We start from the raw sequence: 22031 nt of genomic DNA, 5'->3' as shown, positions 1-22031 counted from the left end.
ATAAATCAAAAATAAAAAGAAGTTTAAAATTAAAAAATAAACAAACTAAAAAGTAACCATATAATTATAGGATGTAATTACACCCAATTCTCAGCTCCCCTTGAGAATTGCAGAGTGTAATTACACCCTCTCAATTACACTCAATTCTCATCTAACTGTGTAATTACTTGATCAAACAAATAAGTCAAATTGTGTAATTACATCCAATTATTACACTCTTATTAGTGATAAGAGTCAAAAACATACTTAAAAGTATTACTTCTTTTTCGCGAGTTTCGCATTTGAAGAAAATTCACTAATAAAGGATGGTTCTGGTGTATTTTTACTCACACTCCTAACTTAGAAATGATAACTTCTAACCTCAATATTCAAATAGCATTAATGATACCATAGCATAACTTCAATTCAAATGGGAAATTCCCTTTTAATTTCACTTTTCCTTTTTGTCTCTGCGATTACTACTACAGAAACCCAACTACTATTTGATACCCAGCAGAGTTGTCCGGCGCCGGACTCTACACTTAATTACCGTCCGGTCATCGGAATTGTTAGTCATCCCGGCGATGGCGCTACCGGCCGTCTCAGCAACGCTACTAATGTGTCCTACATTGCAGCTTCGTATGTTAAATTTGCTGAAATGGCTGGTGCTACAGTTATTCCTCTCCTATACACTGAGCCTTCCCAAATTCTCAATCAAGTACGTAATAATAACACTCGTCATTCTTTATTATTGCTATCATCTCCTTAATTTCCGAATTTCTCACTTCATTGATAGTCCATCGGTATTGATAAAAATCTTTGGCAGTTATCATATGCTCGCTCGTGTTAAGGTTTTGTCTGATTTTCTTACCATTTTGAGTTTACTTTTCTCTCGAAGGAAAGAAAAAGTATAAGCATATTGCTTTACTTTTCCTGAAAGGAAAAATATAATTCTCTTCCATATTTGGCTAGCACTTTTATAGGGGGAAAATGTTTTGGACCTCTATATATTGAAGAATCCCTCTCATACAACAATGACACAAAAAATCATCCACAGTGTAGTAATTTAGAGAGTTTCGCTTGGGGGGAGATTTATTCACTCAATAGGTTTAGAATAATTTTTTTTTTAATTAGTTTTTTTTTTCATATGTAGGTCAATTAACCAAACCCTATTAGAATATTATGTATACTTAGTATACCTTGCTTTGTCGTATTATTTATCGTCGTTCAAGGTTTGCAATTGATAGCTTCCACATGACGCCCTGATTATTTCGATCCCAACACCTCGGTCTGTCAGTCTCAATTTATGTAGCGCCTTTCGAATTTCGAGATTTAGACGAATTTTTCTTTGACCATAATTTATTCATATGCTTTAAGTATTTTGAAGTTTCATAATACTTTTTACATAATCTCCAAAAGTGTATATTATATTTCAAGCAAATTAAAGATTCTTAACAACTACAACATACCCAGTGTAATCTCACAAGTGGGGTTTGGGGAGCGTAGAGTGTACGCAGACCTAACCTTTACCTTGGAGGTAAAGAGGTTGTTTCCGGATGACCCCGGCTCAAGAAAAGCATGACAAGAGGGTCAGATAAGAATTGACAAAAGTAAAGTAGCCATGGCAAAACACTATAGATAAGCATTATGAAGAAAAGTAACAGTAACTGCAACAAACTAATACGATAAATGAAGTACTAGAGATAACAGATAGTAATTGATAATTGAAGGGCAGAAAACTACAAAGATAATAATATGCCTACTAGTATGGAAGGATACACGAGACAACACTCTATTACTTACTAACCTCTGCAAAAGATTCAATGTTCGAATTTGTGGTCATAATTTAAAAGTTTTGACTTCCGAAATTCGAACCAACCACATTAATTGATACAAAGGGAGTATCTCAAATATAATTGAATTCAGTCAGTACTCAGAGATTTAAAGGAAGTACCTGACGGTGGAGCTAGAAGGTTAGGTACAGGTCCTCTGAAGCCAGTAATTTTAATCAAAATTTTCATATTTGTACTAAGAAGTTCACTAAATATGGCCAAAAATTGAATTCAGAACCCAGTTACTAATACTTGATGTCGGTATTCTAGAATTTAGAATCCTAAAGTTCAAAACATGGCTCAACCTCAGTGATGTACCTCAATCGCCATCAAGATATTAAAGCTTGGATTGTTTTTTCTTCTTTTTCCTTCTTGGTATCAAAAGCAGTAATGTTATTTTCCATCTCCTGTAGTTATCATTTGCAGTTTGGGATTTGCTAATTTGATTTCTTTTGCAGAAGCTTAATCTAGTAAATGGCATTATCTTCACTGGAGGGTGGGCTAAGGATGGCCTCTATTTTGATGTTATTAAAGGAATTTTCCAGGTGATTATCTGCTTTGCTTACGCGCCTACCTCGAATCATGCCACTGTTGCTGCAATATTTTATCAAATGCTATGCATGTCGGATGGAATCTATGACCAAAAAAATGTGACATAATGAAAATTTCCTAGTCTTGTAATTTGAATAGAACATGTAGATTGTAGCACTTTTCATTTTGAAATGCCTCGTCTCAGTAATCATGTGTCTTTTTATTTTTAAAGGATAGCAAAGATGTTTGTTGATGAAAATTGCTTCCTTGATACATGCAGAAAGTTTTGGAGAAGAATGATGCTGGCGAGCACTTCCCTCTACTTGCAATATGCCTGGGATATGAACTTTTAACAATGATCATCACCAAGGTAATGAAGGTGTATGGGAGAATCTATATGTTTCTTTTAGCTTTATTGAGAATGCACACTTTGAGAAGTCAATACCTTTAAATATAAAATCTTAGTTGCATAGACACTTGATGCAACAAAATCAATGAGCAAACTGCAATATACTACTCCCTTCGTTTCAATTTATGTGAACCTATTTGACTGGGCATGAAGTTTAAGAAAAAAGAGAAGACTTTTGAACTTGTGGTGTAAAATGAGGCACATATTTTTTGTGTGGCTATAAATCATTGCATAAACGTAAATTGTTTCCAAATATGGAAATAAGTCATTCTTTTTGGCACAAACTAAAAAGGAATAAGTTCACATAAATTGAAACGGAGGGAGTAATATTTATGTGGAAAGTCAAAAAGGAATTCCTTTATGCGTTTTATGCAAAATATGTGAAGCTGCTAATGTTATGTTCCTTTCTCATGGAATCCTGAAAGTCAATTACTCGTAAATGTGTGCTTAGCATACTCATTCCCTAAGTGCATAAATGTGAGTTCATTCTATGTACGATGCTCTATAGCATCTACATGTTGTAAAAGTTGGAAAGGATCTTGGATCAAATAATGATTAGAAATCAAATGATTACATTGAAGAATAGTGAGGTAACATATTGTTGCCTGCTAGATTTTCCTTATCCTTTTCTGGTGTTTTCTGATATATATTCCTTTTCTGGTGTAAATTACTTTTCTGATATGTATACCTAATTTCATATGGATATTCTACTTATCGTAGTCTATTAGTAATTTGATGTTTACATATTAATCACACGTGTTAAAATTGCGAAATGTTTAACATGTCAAGCGTCAACCTAGGGTATTTCAGAAAAACAATAACTAACCAAACAGAAGATGTGAGAGAAACAATAACTAACCAAACAGAAGATGTGAGAGAAACAATCCTGCCTTCTAGATAATGTAGGGGATCACCTCTATGTGGATCACCTCTATGTGGCACAAACTTACTCCTATCTTATCAACAAAGTCTGTTACCTTTTCAAGACTTTAAAACTTGAGTTCAGTTGTTCTCTTGGGTGGAATTCAAGACATTTCTTTGTGTGCAATAGGACAACAACATTCTTGAAGAATTCAGTGCAGCAAGTCAAGCATCTACAGTACAGCTTGTGGAAAATGTAAATATTGAAGGAACGGTATTTGGAAGGTATATGCTTGTTCTGTTCCTTTATGTGTTCGCCTTCTTTTTGCTCTGTCTCTTCCAATTTTCTCTTTCCTGCTTTCTTCTTTCCTTCTCCATTTCATTTCTCTTTGGAAAAATGCCAGATTACCCCTATTTTAAGGTCCTCTAAAGGTAAACATAAAAAGATAGTTCATAATGGTAATTTCAAGTGTTACATTGATAGGAAAACGGTAAACAGCTTGTCTGATCTGTTGACCTTATAGCGTGCTCAACTCTATATTGAATGAGCACTCATGGCCTACATTCGTGTATCAAAGAAAAAAGTATAGTGTCATTCATGTAAACTATTCTTTATACTTTCTTTAGAGCTATGTGTCAGGTTTCAGTGATAATTCTTATTTGCTGATATACAGCTTGCTATCGACTTCCCTGCAGATTCCCCCCTGTATTGCTAAAGAAGATGGGTACAGATTGCCTTGTGATGCAAAATCATCATGTAAGTTTCACAAAATAGGATTTTTCTTGTCCTTGTGTGGCACTATCATCTGTTAGCTTAGTTATGATCGTTACAAGCTTAACTACATGTTTTGGTTTGTCCAGTGGAAATTGTAATAGCTCAATGGTATTACTCTTGAATAATGTCCTAACGCTTTTCAGTAAGGTTTTTATATCAGTTTTGGATTTAAGAAAGGGAAAAGGATCAAAAATACCCCTCTACATTCATAAATTGGCTACTTTTACCCTCCGTTACAAATTGGGGCCAAATATACCCCTACCGTTAGCAAAGTATTCAAAAATACCCCTCATTTCTAACATATTCCCACATAAGCAAGCCTAGTCATTGGAATTGGGTGACATGGACGCCACATGGCATTTAACTTATTCTATTTGGTGCCTATGTGGCAATTTTTTTAAAAACAATCTGGAAAATTGATTTTTTTAAGAACCAATCTGGAAGAAATGTTTTTTATTAAAAATCTGAATTTTATTAAACCAGTTTTTTTAAAAATATATTCTCGAAAATTCGCTTTTTAAATTAAAAAAGCTGGAAAACTGTAAAGTTTTTTTTTTTTTTTTTTTAAATCTGGATTAATTTTTAAAAAAATCTGAAAAAACTGATTTAAAAAAAAAATCATTTTCCAGATTTTTTAATAAAAAAATCCAATTTTTCAGTTTTTATTTTTATTTTTTATTAAGAAACGGGTTTTATAAAATCAAAAAAAATTCAGATTTTTAATAAATGCCATTTTTTCCCGATTTGTTTTTAGAAAAATCAATTTTCCAGATTGTTTTGAAAAAAATTGCCACATAGGCACCACATATAATAAGTTAAATGCCATGTGGCGTCCATGTCACCCAGTTCCAATGACTAGGATTGCTTATGTGGGAATATGTTAGAAATGAGGGTATGTTTGAATACTTTTCTAACGGTAAGGGTATATTTGGCCCCAACTTGTAACGGAGGATAAAAGTAGCCAATTTATGAAAGTAGAGGGGTATTTTTGACCCTTTTCCCTTTAAGAAATGATAAAATTCTTGTGTTGATTGATTTCCAAACCCAACATTAGAGCGTTTTGGTCTCTGCTTTACCTGTTTTGGGGTTACTTCACATTACTTGTTAGATTCTTCCATGAAATTTGCATCATTCATAGACTGTCACCTAGAGATCAATGTGTAGTAAGTCCCTGCGAAACTGTAATACAGGCTTGACAACCCCTTTAGATGAATGAATCATGTTAATCTTAGAATACATTTCAAGCAGGCTAGATATTCTACTTGTCTTTCAGTTTGTGCTTCCGGTCTTGCTAGCGCTTTTGGTATGCTGTGCTGCGGCTGATTAATTGCATGTTTCTTTACTAATGCAACAGTTTGGTATATCACCAGAAAGATTTCAAGCGAATAGACATTTGAGTAGCTTTTTCAGGGTGTTGACAACTAGTACGGATGAAAACAACAAGGTATATGTTGAATTTAACCACATTTCTCTAGTGGGATATTTCTGGGGAATGCTTCCAAATAATATGAAATCTTGTAGAAACTGTTTTTGAACTACTCTGTTTTGATTCATTAATTAATTGATTCAGGTCTATGTCTCTACCGTTCAAGCTAAACGTTATCCTATAACTGCTTTCCAATGGCACCCAGAGGTACCATCTTTGGTATTATGACTTCGGATTTACATTACTATCATGAACATATAGCAAACTAATAGTTGTTAGATATAACAAATGTGAGAGAGCATATTCTAATTTTTTTCTAGCTTGTTTATTCTCTGAGAGTCTTTGGTGTTTTTAAATTACGTAATCACATTGTAGTGGCTACTGCTCAAAGGATATTGGTAGGTTTATGAAACAGGTTCTGACACTGACCAAGCCATGATTTAAGCTGCACTTTTGGTATCTGATAAGAAAAAAATATTTCTTCTGTTCTCTCATTATTTATAATTTCATGCTTCCATTAGAACTAAAATATTATCTTAAAACGAAGAGAGCTAATACAACTATTTTCCTTGGAGAGAATAGCTCATCTTAATACAAACACGTGGCCTTTTATTTTGACACCATACCTTTGTCTGAAGTTCCTTATTTAAATGCTTTCGTTTTGTATGTTGCTGCAGAAAAATGTTTTTGAATGGGGTTCATCAAGGATTCCACATACTGAGGATGCAATTCAAGTTACTACACATGTTGCCAACTATTTTATAAGGTTGCCAACTATTTTATAAGGTATAAACGCTTCTTGCTTTTCCTGTCTGTCAAGGAGGGCTTCAGAGGTGCAAAATGACATATTGATAGAACTAATCGTTTAAACACTGGAGAAGTGAGGAGTCATATAGCCAGCCGTAACTTCCTTGGGATTGTGGCATATGTAGTTATTGTTGTATTGTTTTATTTTGCTATTGTGCTTCTAAGTTTATGAGTTTTATTTCATCTTAAAATGCAGTGAAGCTAGAAAGTCTTCTAACAAGCCAGTAGCCCGCGAAGTGCTTGACAAGCTCATATACAATTACAATCCCACTTATGGTGGGAAGGCAGGGTAAGTCATACAGCAATTTCAGGTTGGTTGAAAATTAGCACATTGATTTTCAGAACCTTAATTTGTTTTCCTCTTGATCTGTAGAAAGGGATATGATGAAGTTTATCTCTTCACTCCGCATTCTGCCTTAGAGTTCTCTGTGGAGAAAAAAGAGCAGTGTAATTGAGCAATAACAACTGCACAATCTAAGATGCACGTCGAGACCTGGGAGCGGTCAGTGTGTGATGTTCACTGTTGGAACTGGCCTTCAATCTTCAGATACTGTTCTCACAACCAAATAGGGAATTCTAAATCTTGTTGTATGATGCTTGTTAGGAGGTGGATCCAGGATTTTAAGAATACGGGATCTGGATCACAAAACTTTTTGTTAGCCAAGTTCTGGATTAGATTCAGGATTTTGAGCCGAGGGTCTTTTGAAAATAACCTCTCTACCTCCACGAGGTACCCGCTTTTGGTGAAGCATTCTTTGCTTCTATACACTAGTCCCTCCCCAAACCCATTCGTGGGTAACAAATAAATTAGGTAACTTTACGGGAAAAAAATATTGGTTTTTTATTGGGTGTTAGATGCGCATTGCTAATTGTTGTATGAGAAAAATATTTATTTTAAATACTTCACAATAAATATTTTATATATATTTATATATATTAAGTGAAAATTTCAACACAAATACAGTGTATGAGCCAAAGCTATTTTGCCGAACAGTAACTTCAATTATAGATCCGCCATTGCTTGTTTAGTCTTCTAATATGATATGCTATTTCGAATAGATGATCATGATATGCATGGAATAAAACAGGGATTTGAATTATTTTAGGAATAATACATAAGGACCGCTAAACACCAACTGTCTTTTCAATTACACAATTCAAGTTTTTGGAGGTTTTAATATCCCTGAACTAGTTCGAAGTGGTATTACAAGATCACCTTTTGAGCACAGCACCAGTCCGATGAGTTCAACACTTTGACAGGAAAGCACAAGTGTGTGGCCAAGATCTTACCGTAGTTAGATGAACCACTCGAGAAAATGACCAAAATGGTCCTTAAATTATAGTGATTGGACTGTTTTAGTCCTTGATATGTACCCTTTACAAGAAATAATCCTTAATATATATATATATATATATATATATATATATACAAAAAGTGCATCATTTTAGTATACACATTCGATGCGGGTCAGATTTCGCCGTGAAAACACCATGAGTTTGACAGGTAACTAGCATGAGGTATGAGTACGAAATGAGTTTGAGAGACTTGCGTGATTCTTATTGCGTGCAGCTTGATTTTTCAGAACCAAGAAAAATGATGGAGAGTGCAGCTTCCTTTTTATGGGCATATTGTTCCTAGCAATAATTACATGTACCTCCCTTCTGATGAAATAGAAGCATAAACAGCGGAAGCAAATAACCAGGACTGAATTTGCATGTAATATAGATAACATATAATCAAGATATTAATCAAACATAAAATTGATACTTATCTCTTGAAGCGTCAATGCAACCTCGAATCTAGCCTTTAAGCACGAGTAAAAATCATCCGCGCGTTCATCCTTCAGTTCCACGGTCTTTTACTGTGTAACCGAATAATACCAGAATCTGCGAAATTCGTGTGGGCGAATTTCTATGGAAAAAGGGTAGAAACTTGTAAAATCCTAGCCTCCCTATGGAATAAGACCCTTTTTTTTTTTTTAAATAACTACAGGTTTTAGGGTTTAAACCCTTTTCCCAAACCTGCTAGGCCTTTCTTTTCCACCAAGAAATCAGATTCCATTCAATTCTTTATTATTCGGGCACAGGAGGGACATAGAATTTAATTAACGAGACTTCCTATTATGGAATTAATTCGAAATATCTGAATTAATCCTACCATAATAAATTACGAATTATTCCACTAAAAATTCGTAATTGCACTCCTCAGTTCAATTTCGAAATCATACATTAAAACTTATTTAACTCCCCATGTTAAGATTACAGATACCAATCAATTAAATTAAATTACTAACAATTTAATTCATTGACTAATTGAATTCTTTATATTTCCACTTAACTTATATCATGTGACGGATACAAAATCCACCTGCAGGGTTTTCACATGAGACTTATAAGCATCCATAAAGGGGTATCATCAATCTCAAAGTCGAGACATGGATTCTATCAACTGATTATTATTTCACAAATGTATTTTTGCCATTATTCAATTTACCAGGAAGACATAGACCCACAATTGTCTTTTAATAAATCAAAATAATGAACAAATCACATTGATCATAATAATCATATCAAGATTAAGAGTATAAGTACATTTAATGAACTAGAGAGGTTGTTTTATATATTCAATACAAAAACACTTATCTCTACTTGGTCCGTTCAATACATACAAAATGTAGTAGCACGAGAAGATGGAACTATACCGTTCCAATAATGAAGATACATTATATTTAATCTTGTGCTACAATCATACCGATAGCTTTGTCCAATTTTCATCTTAGATTGTGAACATAAACTTTATACTTATAAGAATCGATGATTTAATCTTCCGTGTATAAGCTAAACTCTATACACTAAATCATCTACTATATATATAAGTAAAGGACACACATACTAGTACATGATCTATTTAACTCTTTATTAAAATATGAATAAATAATTATTTTATAACAACTACTATATCCAAACACATGGTTAATAGTATATATCCCAACACCTTCAACAACTACCATGCATGACTCTAAGCATTTATACACTGGTAGTACGATTTAGTTGGTTATATTGGGTTACTTCAATTTTACTGGTTTGTGTATCCTCTAAGCACAAAATTTAAAACAGAGAATTTCTTTTGAAATCTGTAGCTTTGAATATATTACTTTTATATATATATATTGACGTGACTGCAATTTTTGAAACTTATAATCTGAAATATGATAGCTTGTCATTAAAGATAAAATGGAAAGTTCAAACTAAATTGCTTCTAACTTAGGAAGTGTCATTTTTTTCTAAACGGACATAATAAGGAAAAAATATCATTACTTTTTCAAACGGAGGGAGTAAGATTTGTTGTATAATTTGTACGTCAATGTAATTTGATAGTAAAAAAACGTACATATTATCCGTGAGAGAACTTATACTCATCTAATTCTTAACATTAATAGTTGAGTCTTCTATAAAAACTTTACATGAGCTCCTCAATCACTATGTACACAATACTATCAACTTCAGAAAAAATGTTGAACTACTTCCTCATTTCCCTTCTCACCCTCTCTTTCATCCTGGTGGTAGCTGTCACCGCCATTGAGTCGCCGGAGCTTTCTGTCCCCGCTGGCTGCCCTGTGCCGGAACATGACCTTAATTACCGGCCAGTCATAGGGATTATCAGCCATCCCAGTGACGGAGCCTCCGGTCGTATAGTTAATTCCAGCAAAGTTTCCTACATTGCCTCTTCATATGTGAAGTTTGTTGAATCGGGTGGTGCTAGGGTCATTCCACTTCTCTTTGAGGATTCTCCTCAACTTCTAAATCAAGTCAGCACTTAATTTGCCTCCTATATTTTTCAACTCTTATTTTAAAAGCTTTTACGTTGAAGTATACCATGCATCTTGTATGTCATATTCAATCTCTATATTGGTACCTAGCTAGTTCTTCAAATGAGGTTCATCTTTCCATAATTAGTACGTAGTTGCAGTTATTATTAACATGAATATCTATTTGCAGAAACTTGATCTAGTGAATGGCGTGATCTTCCCAGGAGGGTGGGCCAAGAAGGGACAATATTTTGAGACTGTCAAAGCTATTTTCAAGGTGACTATTTATGGATTTAAGTTACTATACTCTTTCAATGAAATATTTTTTTTTACCTTATCTGTGTAATATAGTTTAACATGTTATAGCGGGCAAGGCCAGGTAGTTAAAATTTTAGGAGTACTATGTTACTCCATTAATTAATGCAGTAGGATTTATCTGATACTACCACTTTATATCTGATTTTTCTACATTTCCTTGTTGATACTTACAGAAAGTTTTGGAAAAGAATGATGCCGGAGAACATTTCCCTCTCCTTGCGATCAACCTTGGATTTGATCTTTTGATGATGATTGTCTCCAAGGTAATTCACGAATACCTGTGGCGATATCAGAAATTTCGTTAAGGATGTTTCTGATTTAGTATATATGTATAAAAAGTTATCTTTGGTCTATATGCACATTATAATTTTCTATATACACAATATAATTTTTCAACACATAAAAAGTCTCCAGTTCTGCTTTGCTAGAAACTTTGGACTCTTTTCAACGAAAATGAAAATGATGTATAATAACATTGGTCACATAAACTTTCAAACACAATAAGTAACAGATTTGTTACATCCTTTTATAGGGTAACTACTGAGTAGTTGTGACATTTAGTTGTTTCCAAAAAAAAATTTCTGCTTTGTAACAGGACAAGAATATTCTTGAGAAATTCAGTGTATCAAATCAGGCAACCAAACTCCAGTTCGTGGAAACCGTTAATATTGAAGATACTGTTTTTGGGAGGTATTCCTAGTTTTAAGTGATTACTAATAATCGCCAATCTAATTACTTGACTCAATATTGATCAATTTGATTTATACTAACTCTTTTGACGAATGTGGCAAGATGTGTTTTTCATTGAGGACTGGTTTTTTATTTTTGCCAATATGTTTCATGCAGATTCCCACCTACATTGGTAAAGAAGTTGAGTAAGGAATGCCTTGTACTACAAAATCTTAAAGTGAGTCCTAGAAAATTTACTTGCACTTCTATAGCACTGAAAAAATTGTATTGTTTCTTGGTGATACTGGGGAATAATTTTTTCCCCTACTCCATATGAGACCACAATCATACCCCTGACAATAGTTTGTCTACAACACCAACTTTTAGATCACTAAGCATCATATTCTGAGTCTTATATAACAGTCTTGAAGTTTATCAAGATATTATGTTGATTATCCTAAAGTTAGGTAACTCATAAGTGCGATCATGGGCAGACCTAGGGGGCGAAGAGGTTCATCTGAAGTATATATGGTCAATCTTCTTTTTATGTATGTATATTTATGTTGAATCCTTTTGGCTTCTTCGCATGTTTACTTTTTTATTTTTGAATTCCCTGGGTGGAAATCCTATCTCCGCGACTGAGTGGTATTATTTTTTTTCTGAACTTTCATCTTGGTCTTCCCTTTTATTTGATCTGTGCATTTTGTGATATTCACATGAACAATATCAAGCAGTGTTTATTAGACTGATTTTTCTGTTTCCCTCATGCAACAGTATGGCTTATCACCAGAAAAATTTCAAGCAAATGATGATCTATCGAGCTTTTTTATTATGTTGACTACTAGCACAGATACACGCAACAGGGTACATAGTCTATTCTCTTCCTCCACTTTTGTCATACATATGACTATTGTCATTTTCAACACAACAAGTTTTCTAATTTTCTTAATTGATGAATCAGGTTTATGTCTCTACTCTTCAAGCAGAGAACTATCCCATAACTGCTTTACAGTGGCACCCAGAGGTAACATCTGCACCCAATTTTGTACTGAAATATTATGAATAATCATGATTATTTCTTGTCTTATTACATCCAATATAGCATATTCTATTAGTATAGGTGAAGTAGTTAAGCAGGGTAATACCCTCTCTTTTAAGACCTTTCATGTATTTCCTTGATGGTGGTTGAACTTATTGAATGTAAAAGTTGAATTAGAATTATACTGTTAACACTTATTTGGTTTAATAGTTCTTGTTACTGCAGAAAAATGCTTTTGAATGGGGATCATCAGCAATTCCACATTCTGAGGATGCAGTTCAAGTGACTCAACTTGTTGCCAACTATTTTGTCAGGTACACCTCTTTTTCTTATTATAGCCTTTCGTTGCCCTAGTGAAGAAAACTCTGGTTTAACACTTACAACGATAACAAGCTTGCCTGTGTGTTTTATTCAAAGATTTTACTTATGGTTGAAAGCTTTCTCTTCTTTTATATTATAATAATGCAGTGAAACAAGGAAGTCTTCTAATAAACCTGAGGCTCAAAAAGTACTAGATAATCTCATCTACAATTACAGTCCCACTTATAGTGGGAAAGCTGGGTAAGTTGTTCTGCATTTTTAATATTTCTAGTTAGCAATCACCTCAATTTCCAGTAATTTGATGTATCTATGCTTTTCGTCCTGCAGGAAGGGTTACGACGAGGTTTACATTTTCAACGGTCCTGCTGCGAGCTCTCTTTAGATGCAGAGGAAATGCAAATGAACTAGTAAGAATATTAGAATAACCCTGAGTGTAAGATTTAGTAATCGAAGGGACTTCTTGATGCTTCGAGCAATCTCCAGTTTCATTTCGAAAAAACTAGCACTTGATTATACTAGCTCCACTCTTGTACCATTGTGTTTTAACAAAGATTCTTGAATGGTTTCTATCTTGCATTATGGATAGAAGTACTGCAGCAGATTGCAGTTACCTTGTACTAGTAGAGGTATTATAGAATTTAAATGCACAGAAACTAATCATCAGATAATTGGGATAAAAAGAAAAGAAAATCATAAACCTCTGCATTTCATTGACTCAAAACTCTGACACTTATCTCATATGCTATGTTACTCAGACTCTTCAAAAATGTCGTTAGATGCGTGTCGGATCCTCCAAAAGTAATGCATTTCACTCAAAGTCAAGTTGAATTCACCAAATTCTGATCCTACTAAAGTCCAACTGAGCTTAAAAGCTAATTATAGAAACTAAACAAGAGCAAATGTTTCAACATGCTTGTAGGCATGATACCATTTGTAGTTGTACACCAAAAAACCTTCCATGCTGAGATGAAGCTCTTCTAGCGGCACCTTGAGAAGCTCCTTGATACTCATATTCTTGATATCATACGAAATCATTTTTTCTGGTAATGACAGCACGAGCATCGTCTTCCCTTCTTTCTCACCATCAATGAAACACAGTACGTCAAAGTGGTAACCGATGACATCAAGAGACTCAGGCTCATTAATCACCATTAGAGGAAACAAACGAGTCAGATCATCAAGATCCACCACGTACTTCACGAACCACTTTGAATAATCTTTCTCCAATTCAAACACATTAAGTAAGGTAGGTCGAAGCACATTTTCCTCGATAACATGCAATTTTCCAGCAGATTCTCCAAAATACTTAATTTTTCTTCCGCTACGCCTCTCAGGAACAGAAGTACAAGGCACTATTTCCAAACTCTCATTATCCAAAACAAAGCTCATAAAATGTGAATGTTTACTAACAAAATATATAACACCATTCAAGAATACACCTCTTCCATAATAAAACTCTCCTCTGACCCGACCCGATTCCTTCCAAGTAGCATCACTAGAAAATGTGAAAAACCTAAATAACCCTAACTTGTCTCTTACAATACAAACAATCTTATAATTGCTTGATTTTGAAGGATCAAAACCCAAATTCATAGAAACAATTTCATCATCACCATCAATTTCAGGCAGTGGAACATTAGTATATCCATTAGTACAAGGGTTATAAACACAATAAATTACCTCATCATTATCAACCTGAGGTGATTTATTGGAAACAACCTCTCTACCTGCCAAGACAGCAGTAAAGTCTGCGTCCACTCTATCATCCCCAGACCCCACTTGTGGGATTACACTAGCTATATTGTTGTTGTTGTTGTTATCAAGGTGAAGCTTAAGGCACAACAAACCATTGCAATAGTGCATAGGTTCAACTGATTTGAACCTTTCAATGAAAGTACTGATATTATAAGGAACTCCTTTCTTATTAGTAGTTTTGGAGAAATTAAGGAGGTGGTCTAAGTGGTACATTTTATCGGATTTACGGAATAAGAAGAGGCCAGTGGTGGCAGTGGAGCTCTGGCGGGAATGGAGTTGCCGGAAATCAGGGTCGGAGATTATAGAAAGCCATTGACGAGATACACACCGGAAACAGGCAAGAGAACTAACCGGCAAATGTATAAGAATTTCCCTGAGGAGATCATCGCTACCGGCGATCTTTTCAGCTTGCCAAAATGATGATTCTGATATCATTTGCTTGAAGTTTTCAGTCATTGTTGCAGAAACGAAAAAAATTGAATTTATGAGTTATGAATTCTAATTTATACAGCTGACTTCTGTATAAATTTAAAGTGTCTAGTTTGATTGTATACGGAGTTTAAGAAAAGGAGATGATTCAGTTTCAGAGCTAAAGACTGTAGTTCTCGAACGAGCAATCGAAAAGATCCTAGCGCATCTTTGGGATTATGTATTGTTCCCCAATGATCATTAGACTTTTGAATGTTGTAGATGCATGTAGTTTTTAAAATCTTGTGATCTTAAACTTGCCACGTAAAATGTTGGAATTGAAAAACTTACTAAATATAGTAAGAAGCAATTTTTTTGGGACAGATAAAAAAAGAAGTAAGACACTTAAAGTGGGACGGAAGGAATAGTAATTTGTTGACAAAAATATAGAGTTAAAGAGTTATTTTGGCCAAAGTCATTACTGAATTCTGATGAACTTGTAACTTAGGAGTAGAGTGAAAGGTTTAAGTAGAGATGTTTTAGATTTCGTTTTGATTTTGTTATGTGGCCAACCATTTTTGACGGCTTGAAATTTGCATTCATTCAATCCAGGCGCTTAAAATTGTCTTCATATTCATAACAGTAAAACTAGTAGCATGACAGCCACGAAAATGATATTGGTAGTGTAACAGTTTTTAGGAAAAATGACAACGATTTCGCGCAATTAGGGAAAATGGTTAGGCAGTTAGCTTTTAAAGGAAATGAGACTCGTACAATAAAATAATAGAGCTACATTTATCAATTTTACTAGCAAACTATGCCCGTGCGCAGTGACGGAGCCAGAATTTCCGCCGAGGGGGTTCAAAAATATAAAAAAGTAAACATAAGAAGAAGCCTAAAGGGGTTCAACACCTACTATATATACCTACTATATATATACCTAAAAAACAGTGTTTTTTTCCGCCGAGAGGGTTCAGATGAACATCCTCGGCTCTATGTGGCTCCGCCACTGCCCCTGCGATACACGGTACCCAACATGATTAATCTGGTTACTCATTTTAGAGAGTAATAGCGAGATTTCGAATCAACTTATTGGTCTTATGGTATATCTCAGTATCGAGGATGAGACCAAAGAACTGTATTTGTTTATAAGCTCTCCTGGGAGCTGGGTATATGCAATTTGTGCAACAAGATGTCCATATAGTATGCATGGGATTAGCCGCTTCAATAGCATCCTTTATCCTAGTCGGAGGAGAAATTACCAAACGTATAGCATTCCCTCACGCTTGGCGCCAATGAGTTTTTTATTTTCGATAAAAAATACTATGCCTTCGCCCTCGGAAATATGAATTAGTTAAGTAATAATAGCATGGCACTTCGAATTCGATATGAGAAATTTTTGTATTTTTTTTTTCTTTTTCAAAACATTAGATTCTGTATCGAGAGAGAAGTATGCGATACGGGGTATTTCCGATTTGCTCTTATCAATCGGGAGTTCAGTTCAGCGTCACAAACTTTTTGTTTTCATGCCGGAGAGTTCTTAACAATATTTATGTTATGAAAGAGTACGAAAAAAAAAAAAAGGAAGATTTTTTCCTTATTTGATCGGATTAAAAAGAAATTTTGGGATTGCTGAAAAAAAAAAAAAAAAAAAACAAACAAACATATTTATGGTTTGTATTTTTTGCAAAGAATACCGCGATTGTCCTTAGTGAGTCTCCATATTTTGTTTCTTTTCCTCTTATTTTTCCCCTTAATTTCTCAATTGTTGTTAAAATTTGTCTTATTTTGGTTATGTCTACCTCTTTTTATATTTAGTAAGTTAACAATTCAAATATCCTATATGTCAAGTTTATAATCACAAGATTCAAAGGATATTTTATTATATTATACACATTTTTAATTTAGAACTGCAAGATTCAAAAGTCTATTTTTAGTTCTTAAACACCGTATCTAATCAAAGTTAGACACTTAAATTGAGACTTATACATGGACACGTGAGGACCTAAAAAATAAAGACATAAGAGGTAGAATTAATGTTAAACTTCGAAATGTATACATGTTAGTCCTCGCAAGTATAATTTATATGAGTAATAAAAATGAAGTGTAGAAGTAAAGAAATATGATAACGTAAAAGTGGAATACACGTGTGCAGGGGCAAACCAAGTAGTAGTAATATGGACACACAAGGGAAAAAAAGGAAGGGAAAAAGGGTCATAAACTTTCAAATATAGTTTACACGTTATATTTTGGGGTCATATATACCACCTACCGTTAGCAAAGTAGTAAGATTCCAATGTGGCGGTGGACCCGTTTATTAAAACACGGTAGAAGAGAGAAAAATAGGAAAACCAAAAACAAAATCGTGAATCAAAGCATAGCAAAAGATGACCTATTTGCCGGATTTCGCTATTTCTCATTATAATCCATGGAAAATACGTTCATTTTTATGTACAACAAAATAAGAGGAGAAGTTCGAAGAATAAATTGATCGATTAGTTGAACTATACACAACTAAAGGGTTTTCTCTTCAAAGTGCTATGGAGGAAGAAAGAGAATAGTGATGGTTAGCACTCCTTTTGTTTCTCTCTCTACAAATATTCATGTATATGGTATTCTTTGGGTTTGAATTATCCATGACAACTATCTTATGCAAATATTCATGTATTTGGTATGAACTAATGTTATTGATGGACAATTACTACCTAATGTCAAACCGAGGATAATTGTAGAAGTATGGGCAACAAAGAAAAAACTTTTAAAAGGGTTTTGTGTTTTATATCTTAAAAAAAAATAAGAAAACGTAATATACAAAGTGGCATTTTAATAAATGGGTCCCGCGCCGGGGGGCGGACCCAAAATACGGTGCTCCGGCACACATTAACTCAACGTGAAGTAATTTCTCCAAATTAGGTTATAAAATGAATTTGTTAAAGTTGCACGGTTGGTGAGGGTGAGGGTTCGATTCTTAGCTACTACAATTTTTTAAAAGTGTTGCTTTAGTTGTTCCGGTCGACTTTTCCTTTTTTTTTTTGCAAATCACTTTAATTTTTACGTTTAGTTTTTTTTTTTTTTTCCTTCCCCTTAATGTTCTTTGTTAGCTTTTTCTATTATTGTGTTCAAATAAAAAAAAAGAAGGAAAGAAAAAATAGGGGTAAATTTGAAACTTTGCTAACGGTGCATATATGAAATAAGTCCAAATTTAATGTACAATTGAAATAAGTCCAAATTTAATATACAACTCAGACAGCTTTTGGTACAATTTGTTATTGTGTGTTAGTCCCTCTTGGACACTTATATATGACCCCAAAGTCTATTAGAAAGTATATATATAAACTATATTTGAAAGTAGAGGGGCAAAAATGACCCTTTTCCCAAAAAGGAAAGAAACCAAGTACAATTGAAATAAGTCCAAATTTAATGTTTTAAATTATATACGAATTGCTTAAAAAATGAAAAATGACTAGAAGGTGAAATTATTGGCATTCCGTAAACTGTTATGACACGCCACTCGCTGCATTGCTAATTGATTATTCCTATCACTCAATTATATTAAGTTAATATACCTATATTATTGCCCTCCTAAATCGCTTACTCATCAATAAAAAGGTTCTTTGCCTTGGCGAAGGGCTAAGCCATTGTCAATTTCGTGGCGAAGGAGGCCTACTATACATATACTGGATTAGTAAGCGTTGAAATAACAAACTACACAAAATTTACTTGAAGCTGTCAGTGTGATTGATTAGACATGAGTATCAAGGACTTTCGATAGACTTCTTTCATTTATGAATTAGCATATGACAAGTCCTAGCATTAATATGAGTTCGTGAGTGCGTAGTGTTTGTAAATTTGTAATATTGAAGGGGGAATGAGAAAAGTTGAATAAAAAAAAACATTAGCCAAAAGCAAGGGATTCCCGACGCTCGAACTAGAGCAGAGGCACAGAGGCAACCATGGTAAGTTGATATAATATGGTGTAAACATCGAGTGTCTATAAGTATTATCTAGTTGAGGTCTATCTAGCGTGGCATCTTAGCCCTCAAACTGTATCTTCCATTAAATGGCATTTACCAAAACGCAACATAATGAAACGTACATAACAAAAAGTTGGAATTGGCAACCAATTGCTCACAAATCACAATTATTCACTGTTCCAGTAGATGTAAACCAAATACTACAACGAGTACTTGAGTCCCAACTCCTAATATTCCTAGTAAATCTTGGATTATAATTAAACAAAAAAAGGAATTGGCTCTTTCCAGCTGGTAATTATAGTTTCGCCACTTTAAACTTAAAAAAGAGGTTATGTGGTAGCGACTAATGGGTAATTTTACGTTACAACATATGCACCATCTTCAATTGTGTGGAAGCGACTTATATTTCTTCATGTAAATTCTTAACCATATCTTATCATGTTTGTTGGCTCGCTCAAAACGTACTTTGGTAGTTCATATTTAGTACCTGCAAGAAAAGTTTCCTATTAGTAGCACTTTCGATGAAACTCATCTGCGTGATCAAATAAATAGGAAAAATAACAAAAATAGTGTTTTATGTTTGAGGATTGATCTAAAATAATCCCAAAAATATACACCAAAGCAGAGATAATGCTTTTTGTTTACCAAAACCGAACACTTTTTGTCTCCTTTACGTCTAAAACACATGACGATAGTTATATTTTGATAGAATTGGCTTGTGACAAGTACGCGAGCTGCTAGTTTGGTTTTTTAAGGTACGAATTGGGGGACGTCGTCCTGGTTTCTTTTGTTTAAACGGCTCACGTGCATCTCACGAGTCAATTATGTGAAATATAACTACCTCGGTGTGTTTTTTAAGTATAAGATAGATCAAAATTTGGTTGATTTCGATAAACGTACAGGACTAGAACTGTATGGTTAATGGACTATATTAAACCAACCCCAACTATAAAACGGTTTTGTCATTTTCTCATCAAATAACAGAAACATCCCTTCGAAATCTGCTGACTTGGCTAGTTTTGTATGCAGGAAGATGCATTCTAAAGAAATTAATCAAGTGGATCACTTCAAGTCATGTTTTTGTAAGTACCTGATTCATCAAAGCACACGGTCATGTCAGTATTCTGGGCAATGATTCCAGCACTGTCCACAATTGCTTGAGCTAGTTCTAGATCTGCTTCTGCTGCAGCACGAAGCGCATCCCATATTTCTGTTACATAATCGAACAACGTCCATAAATATATGTCGGGACAGCTGAATGTAAGGTCTAAGGTGTAAATAAATGTGTGTGATCTTTCTATCGGTTTAAATTTTTTTAAATGAAATTATATACAGTTTAATATGGTATCAGAATAAGCAAAGACTCTAGTTTAATTTCTCACTATATTACCCACTATCAAAAAGAACCATCAGCCACTTGTAAGTTAATTATAATTAAACTCAAGAACATTTCACAAATCAAGAGCACACCTTTAAGACTAAGATAAGACGCGTATCTATATATTAATCCCTCTTGTTTATACTGTGGAAGCAATTCACCGAGGTTGGTTAGGCTAAGTCTTCCTCTCCGATCTTCTCTATCAACATTTGATTTGAATGGGACGGTACCCAAGGTTGAAAGGGGAGAGGGGACCTAGTCATATGGGCCCTCCCATGATGGGTTCATAGATTCATAACAAGGGCTACACTACTATTGAAACATGATTTGATTCAAGCTCAACATGGAATCCAACATATATCAGGGCCAAGTTATGCTTGCTAATTATATATGTTAGCCCGTTTAATTAAATAATACAATTAAGTTAATATTAAGTCTATATATAGGATAATATCCAACACCACTATCATTGAAAAAAAATCCCGTGCTTAATCCTTATAAAAAGTTAATCAAAACACACACAAGGAGTACTATATATTTAGGATATAATTAATTAACTAAAAGAGTGTTTACCCTGACACAGCTTAACCTTTTCAATGAGATGATTAGAGTATTAATTGTACCTTTCTTGCCGCCATAGTGAGGAGCAGTGTCCCAGAACTCTTCCCTTAGCTGCATCAACTGACTTCTTGTAATTGGCTGTGGATGCTTCCATGGTTTTGGCTTTCTTATTATCTTTTTATTCACCGTCCCTGCATGTCAAATTATCAACAAAACACAATTAATCTTATTCCAAAATAAAGCATTAATTAAAGGAGAAATTAAATATAATCCTAGAAAGGACTACTCACTGGTTGGCTTGGCGTGAGACGATGCACAAGAACCCATGTTTCTTTTAGCATACAGATTTTGTAGAGTTATTATACACATAAACCATAGTGGCTTAGAACTTGTCGGAAATTGTAGTCTAAATATTCCTAAAATTGCAATGAGATTTAAGTAAACAACGAGAAGGAGATATTTGGGCAAAAATACGAGGTTGAAGTACCATACTACGACTATGGATAATATTAAAGAGGAAAGTTATGTTGGTAGTTGGCTTTGAGTTGCTTTCTCGTGAGTACACCGTTTTATGCCACTAGACTAATTAATCAATGACCAAAGTTTCACCATAGAAGAAAATTCAAAAAGTGATCAACATAAAAAATAAAAATAAAAAGTTGAGCTTGTTATCACTTGTATATCTGATACATTTTCACTTTAATTTTTAAGAATATTTAAGGTTAAACTTTTTGGCTAGATGTAAAACATCGAGTGCAATTATGTACCGTAAAAAAATTAGTTTAACAAATAGCTATCCTCATGGTTGATAGAAGCTTTAATTAGATGAAAAGCAGAGGAGAGTCATGCTGTGCATAGAAAATATAGTTGTGGTGGAGTGATAAGTACAGCTTCATTCTTAACTAGAAGTCTCAAGTTTGAGCTTTGGGAATGGAGGCCCTTTTCGTGGGGTACGGTTTACCCCAAAATGGGACCTCTAGGCCCAATCCAAATTAGTCAGACTCCAAAACGAATAACGGACACTAGATAAAAAACCCTACTGCGTCATTCTGAACTAGAGGGTCTCGAGTTCGAGTCTTTAGGAATGGAGTCCCTTTTCATAGGGAAAGGTTTACCCCGAAATGGGATTTCTCGGCGTTGAATTCGAGTTAGTCAAACTCCAAAATGAGTACCTAACAC

At 34.2% G+C, this 22031-nt stretch overlaps 4 protein-coding genes across 6 annotated transcripts; 2 read left to right on the top strand and 2 right to left on the bottom strand.

The window, feature by feature from the left end:
- The first annotated feature begins 319 nt into the window (after positions 1–319).
- On the top strand, positions 320–7347 carry LOC132037672 (gamma-glutamyl hydrolase 2-like). Of its 3 annotated transcripts, none has more exons than XR_009409961.1 (10): positions 320–697; positions 2270–2356; positions 2623–2712; positions 3803–3897; positions 4309–4369; positions 5742–5831; positions 5958–6020; positions 6491–6599; positions 6817–6909; positions 6994–7037. XR_009409961.1 is itself a non-coding variant. In XM_059428219.1 (10 exons), the coding sequence occupies exons 1-10, from the start codon at positions 410–412 to the stop codon at positions 7073–7075; spliced, it is 1038 nt and encodes a 345-aa protein (XP_059284202.1). In that variant the 5' UTR covers positions 346–409; the 3' UTR covers positions 7076–7347. The 3 variants fall into 3 exon arrangements, 2 of the variants coding, with proteins under 2 accessions (XP_059284202.1, XP_059284203.1); XM_059428219.1 differs by having other exon boundaries at positions 346–697; positions 6491–6579; positions 6994–7347; XM_059428220.1 differs by lacking the exons at positions 2270–2356; positions 2623–2712 and having other exon boundaries at positions 347–697; positions 6491–6579; positions 6994–7347.
- Positions 7348–10023: 2676 nt separating this feature from the next.
- On the top strand, positions 10024–13380 carry LOC132036509 (gamma-glutamyl hydrolase 1-like). The gene is made up of 10 exons (XM_059426864.1): positions 10024–10429; positions 10620–10706; positions 10921–11010; positions 11343–11437; positions 11594–11654; positions 12191–12280; positions 12378–12440; positions 12681–12769; positions 12924–13016; positions 13104–13380. The coding sequence occupies exons 1-10, from the start codon at positions 10085–10087 to the stop codon at positions 13156–13158; spliced, it is 1068 nt and encodes a 355-aa protein (XP_059282847.1). The 5' UTR covers positions 10024–10084; the 3' UTR covers positions 13159–13380.
- Positions 13381–13661: 281 nt separating this feature from the next.
- On the bottom strand, positions 13662–14987 carry LOC132038309 (F-box protein At5g07610-like). The gene is made up of 2 exons (XM_059428990.1): positions 14624–14987; positions 13662–14503 (listed from the first exon to the last, which is right to left on the bottom strand). Exons 1-2 carry the CDS (start codon positions 14985–14987, stop codon positions 13662–13664), a joined length of 1206 nt encoding a protein of 401 aa, XP_059284973.1.
- A 4038-nt stretch (positions 14988–19025) lies between these two features.
- Positions 19026–21376, bottom strand: LOC132036251 (uncharacterized). The gene is made up of 4 exons (XM_059426536.1): positions 21143–21376; positions 20915–21043; positions 20004–20123; positions 19026–19400 (listed from the first exon to the last, which is right to left on the bottom strand). Exons 1-4 carry the CDS (start codon positions 21219–21221, stop codon positions 19336–19338), a joined length of 393 nt encoding a protein of 130 aa, XP_059282519.1. The 5' UTR covers positions 21222–21376; the 3' UTR covers positions 19026–19335.
- Between the last annotated feature and the right edge of the window lie 655 nt (positions 21377–22031).

Source organism: Lycium ferocissimum, chromosome 11, assembly GCF_029784015.1.
Source record: "Lycium ferocissimum isolate CSIRO_LF1 chromosome 11, AGI_CSIRO_Lferr_CH_V1, whole genome shotgun sequence".
In the NCBI taxonomy this organism is placed as follows: Eukaryota; Viridiplantae; Streptophyta; class Magnoliopsida; order Solanales; family Solanaceae; genus Lycium; species Lycium ferocissimum.
The sequence above is the reverse complement of the archived record's forward strand: the minus strand, read 5'-3'. Positions and strand labels throughout refer to the sequence as shown.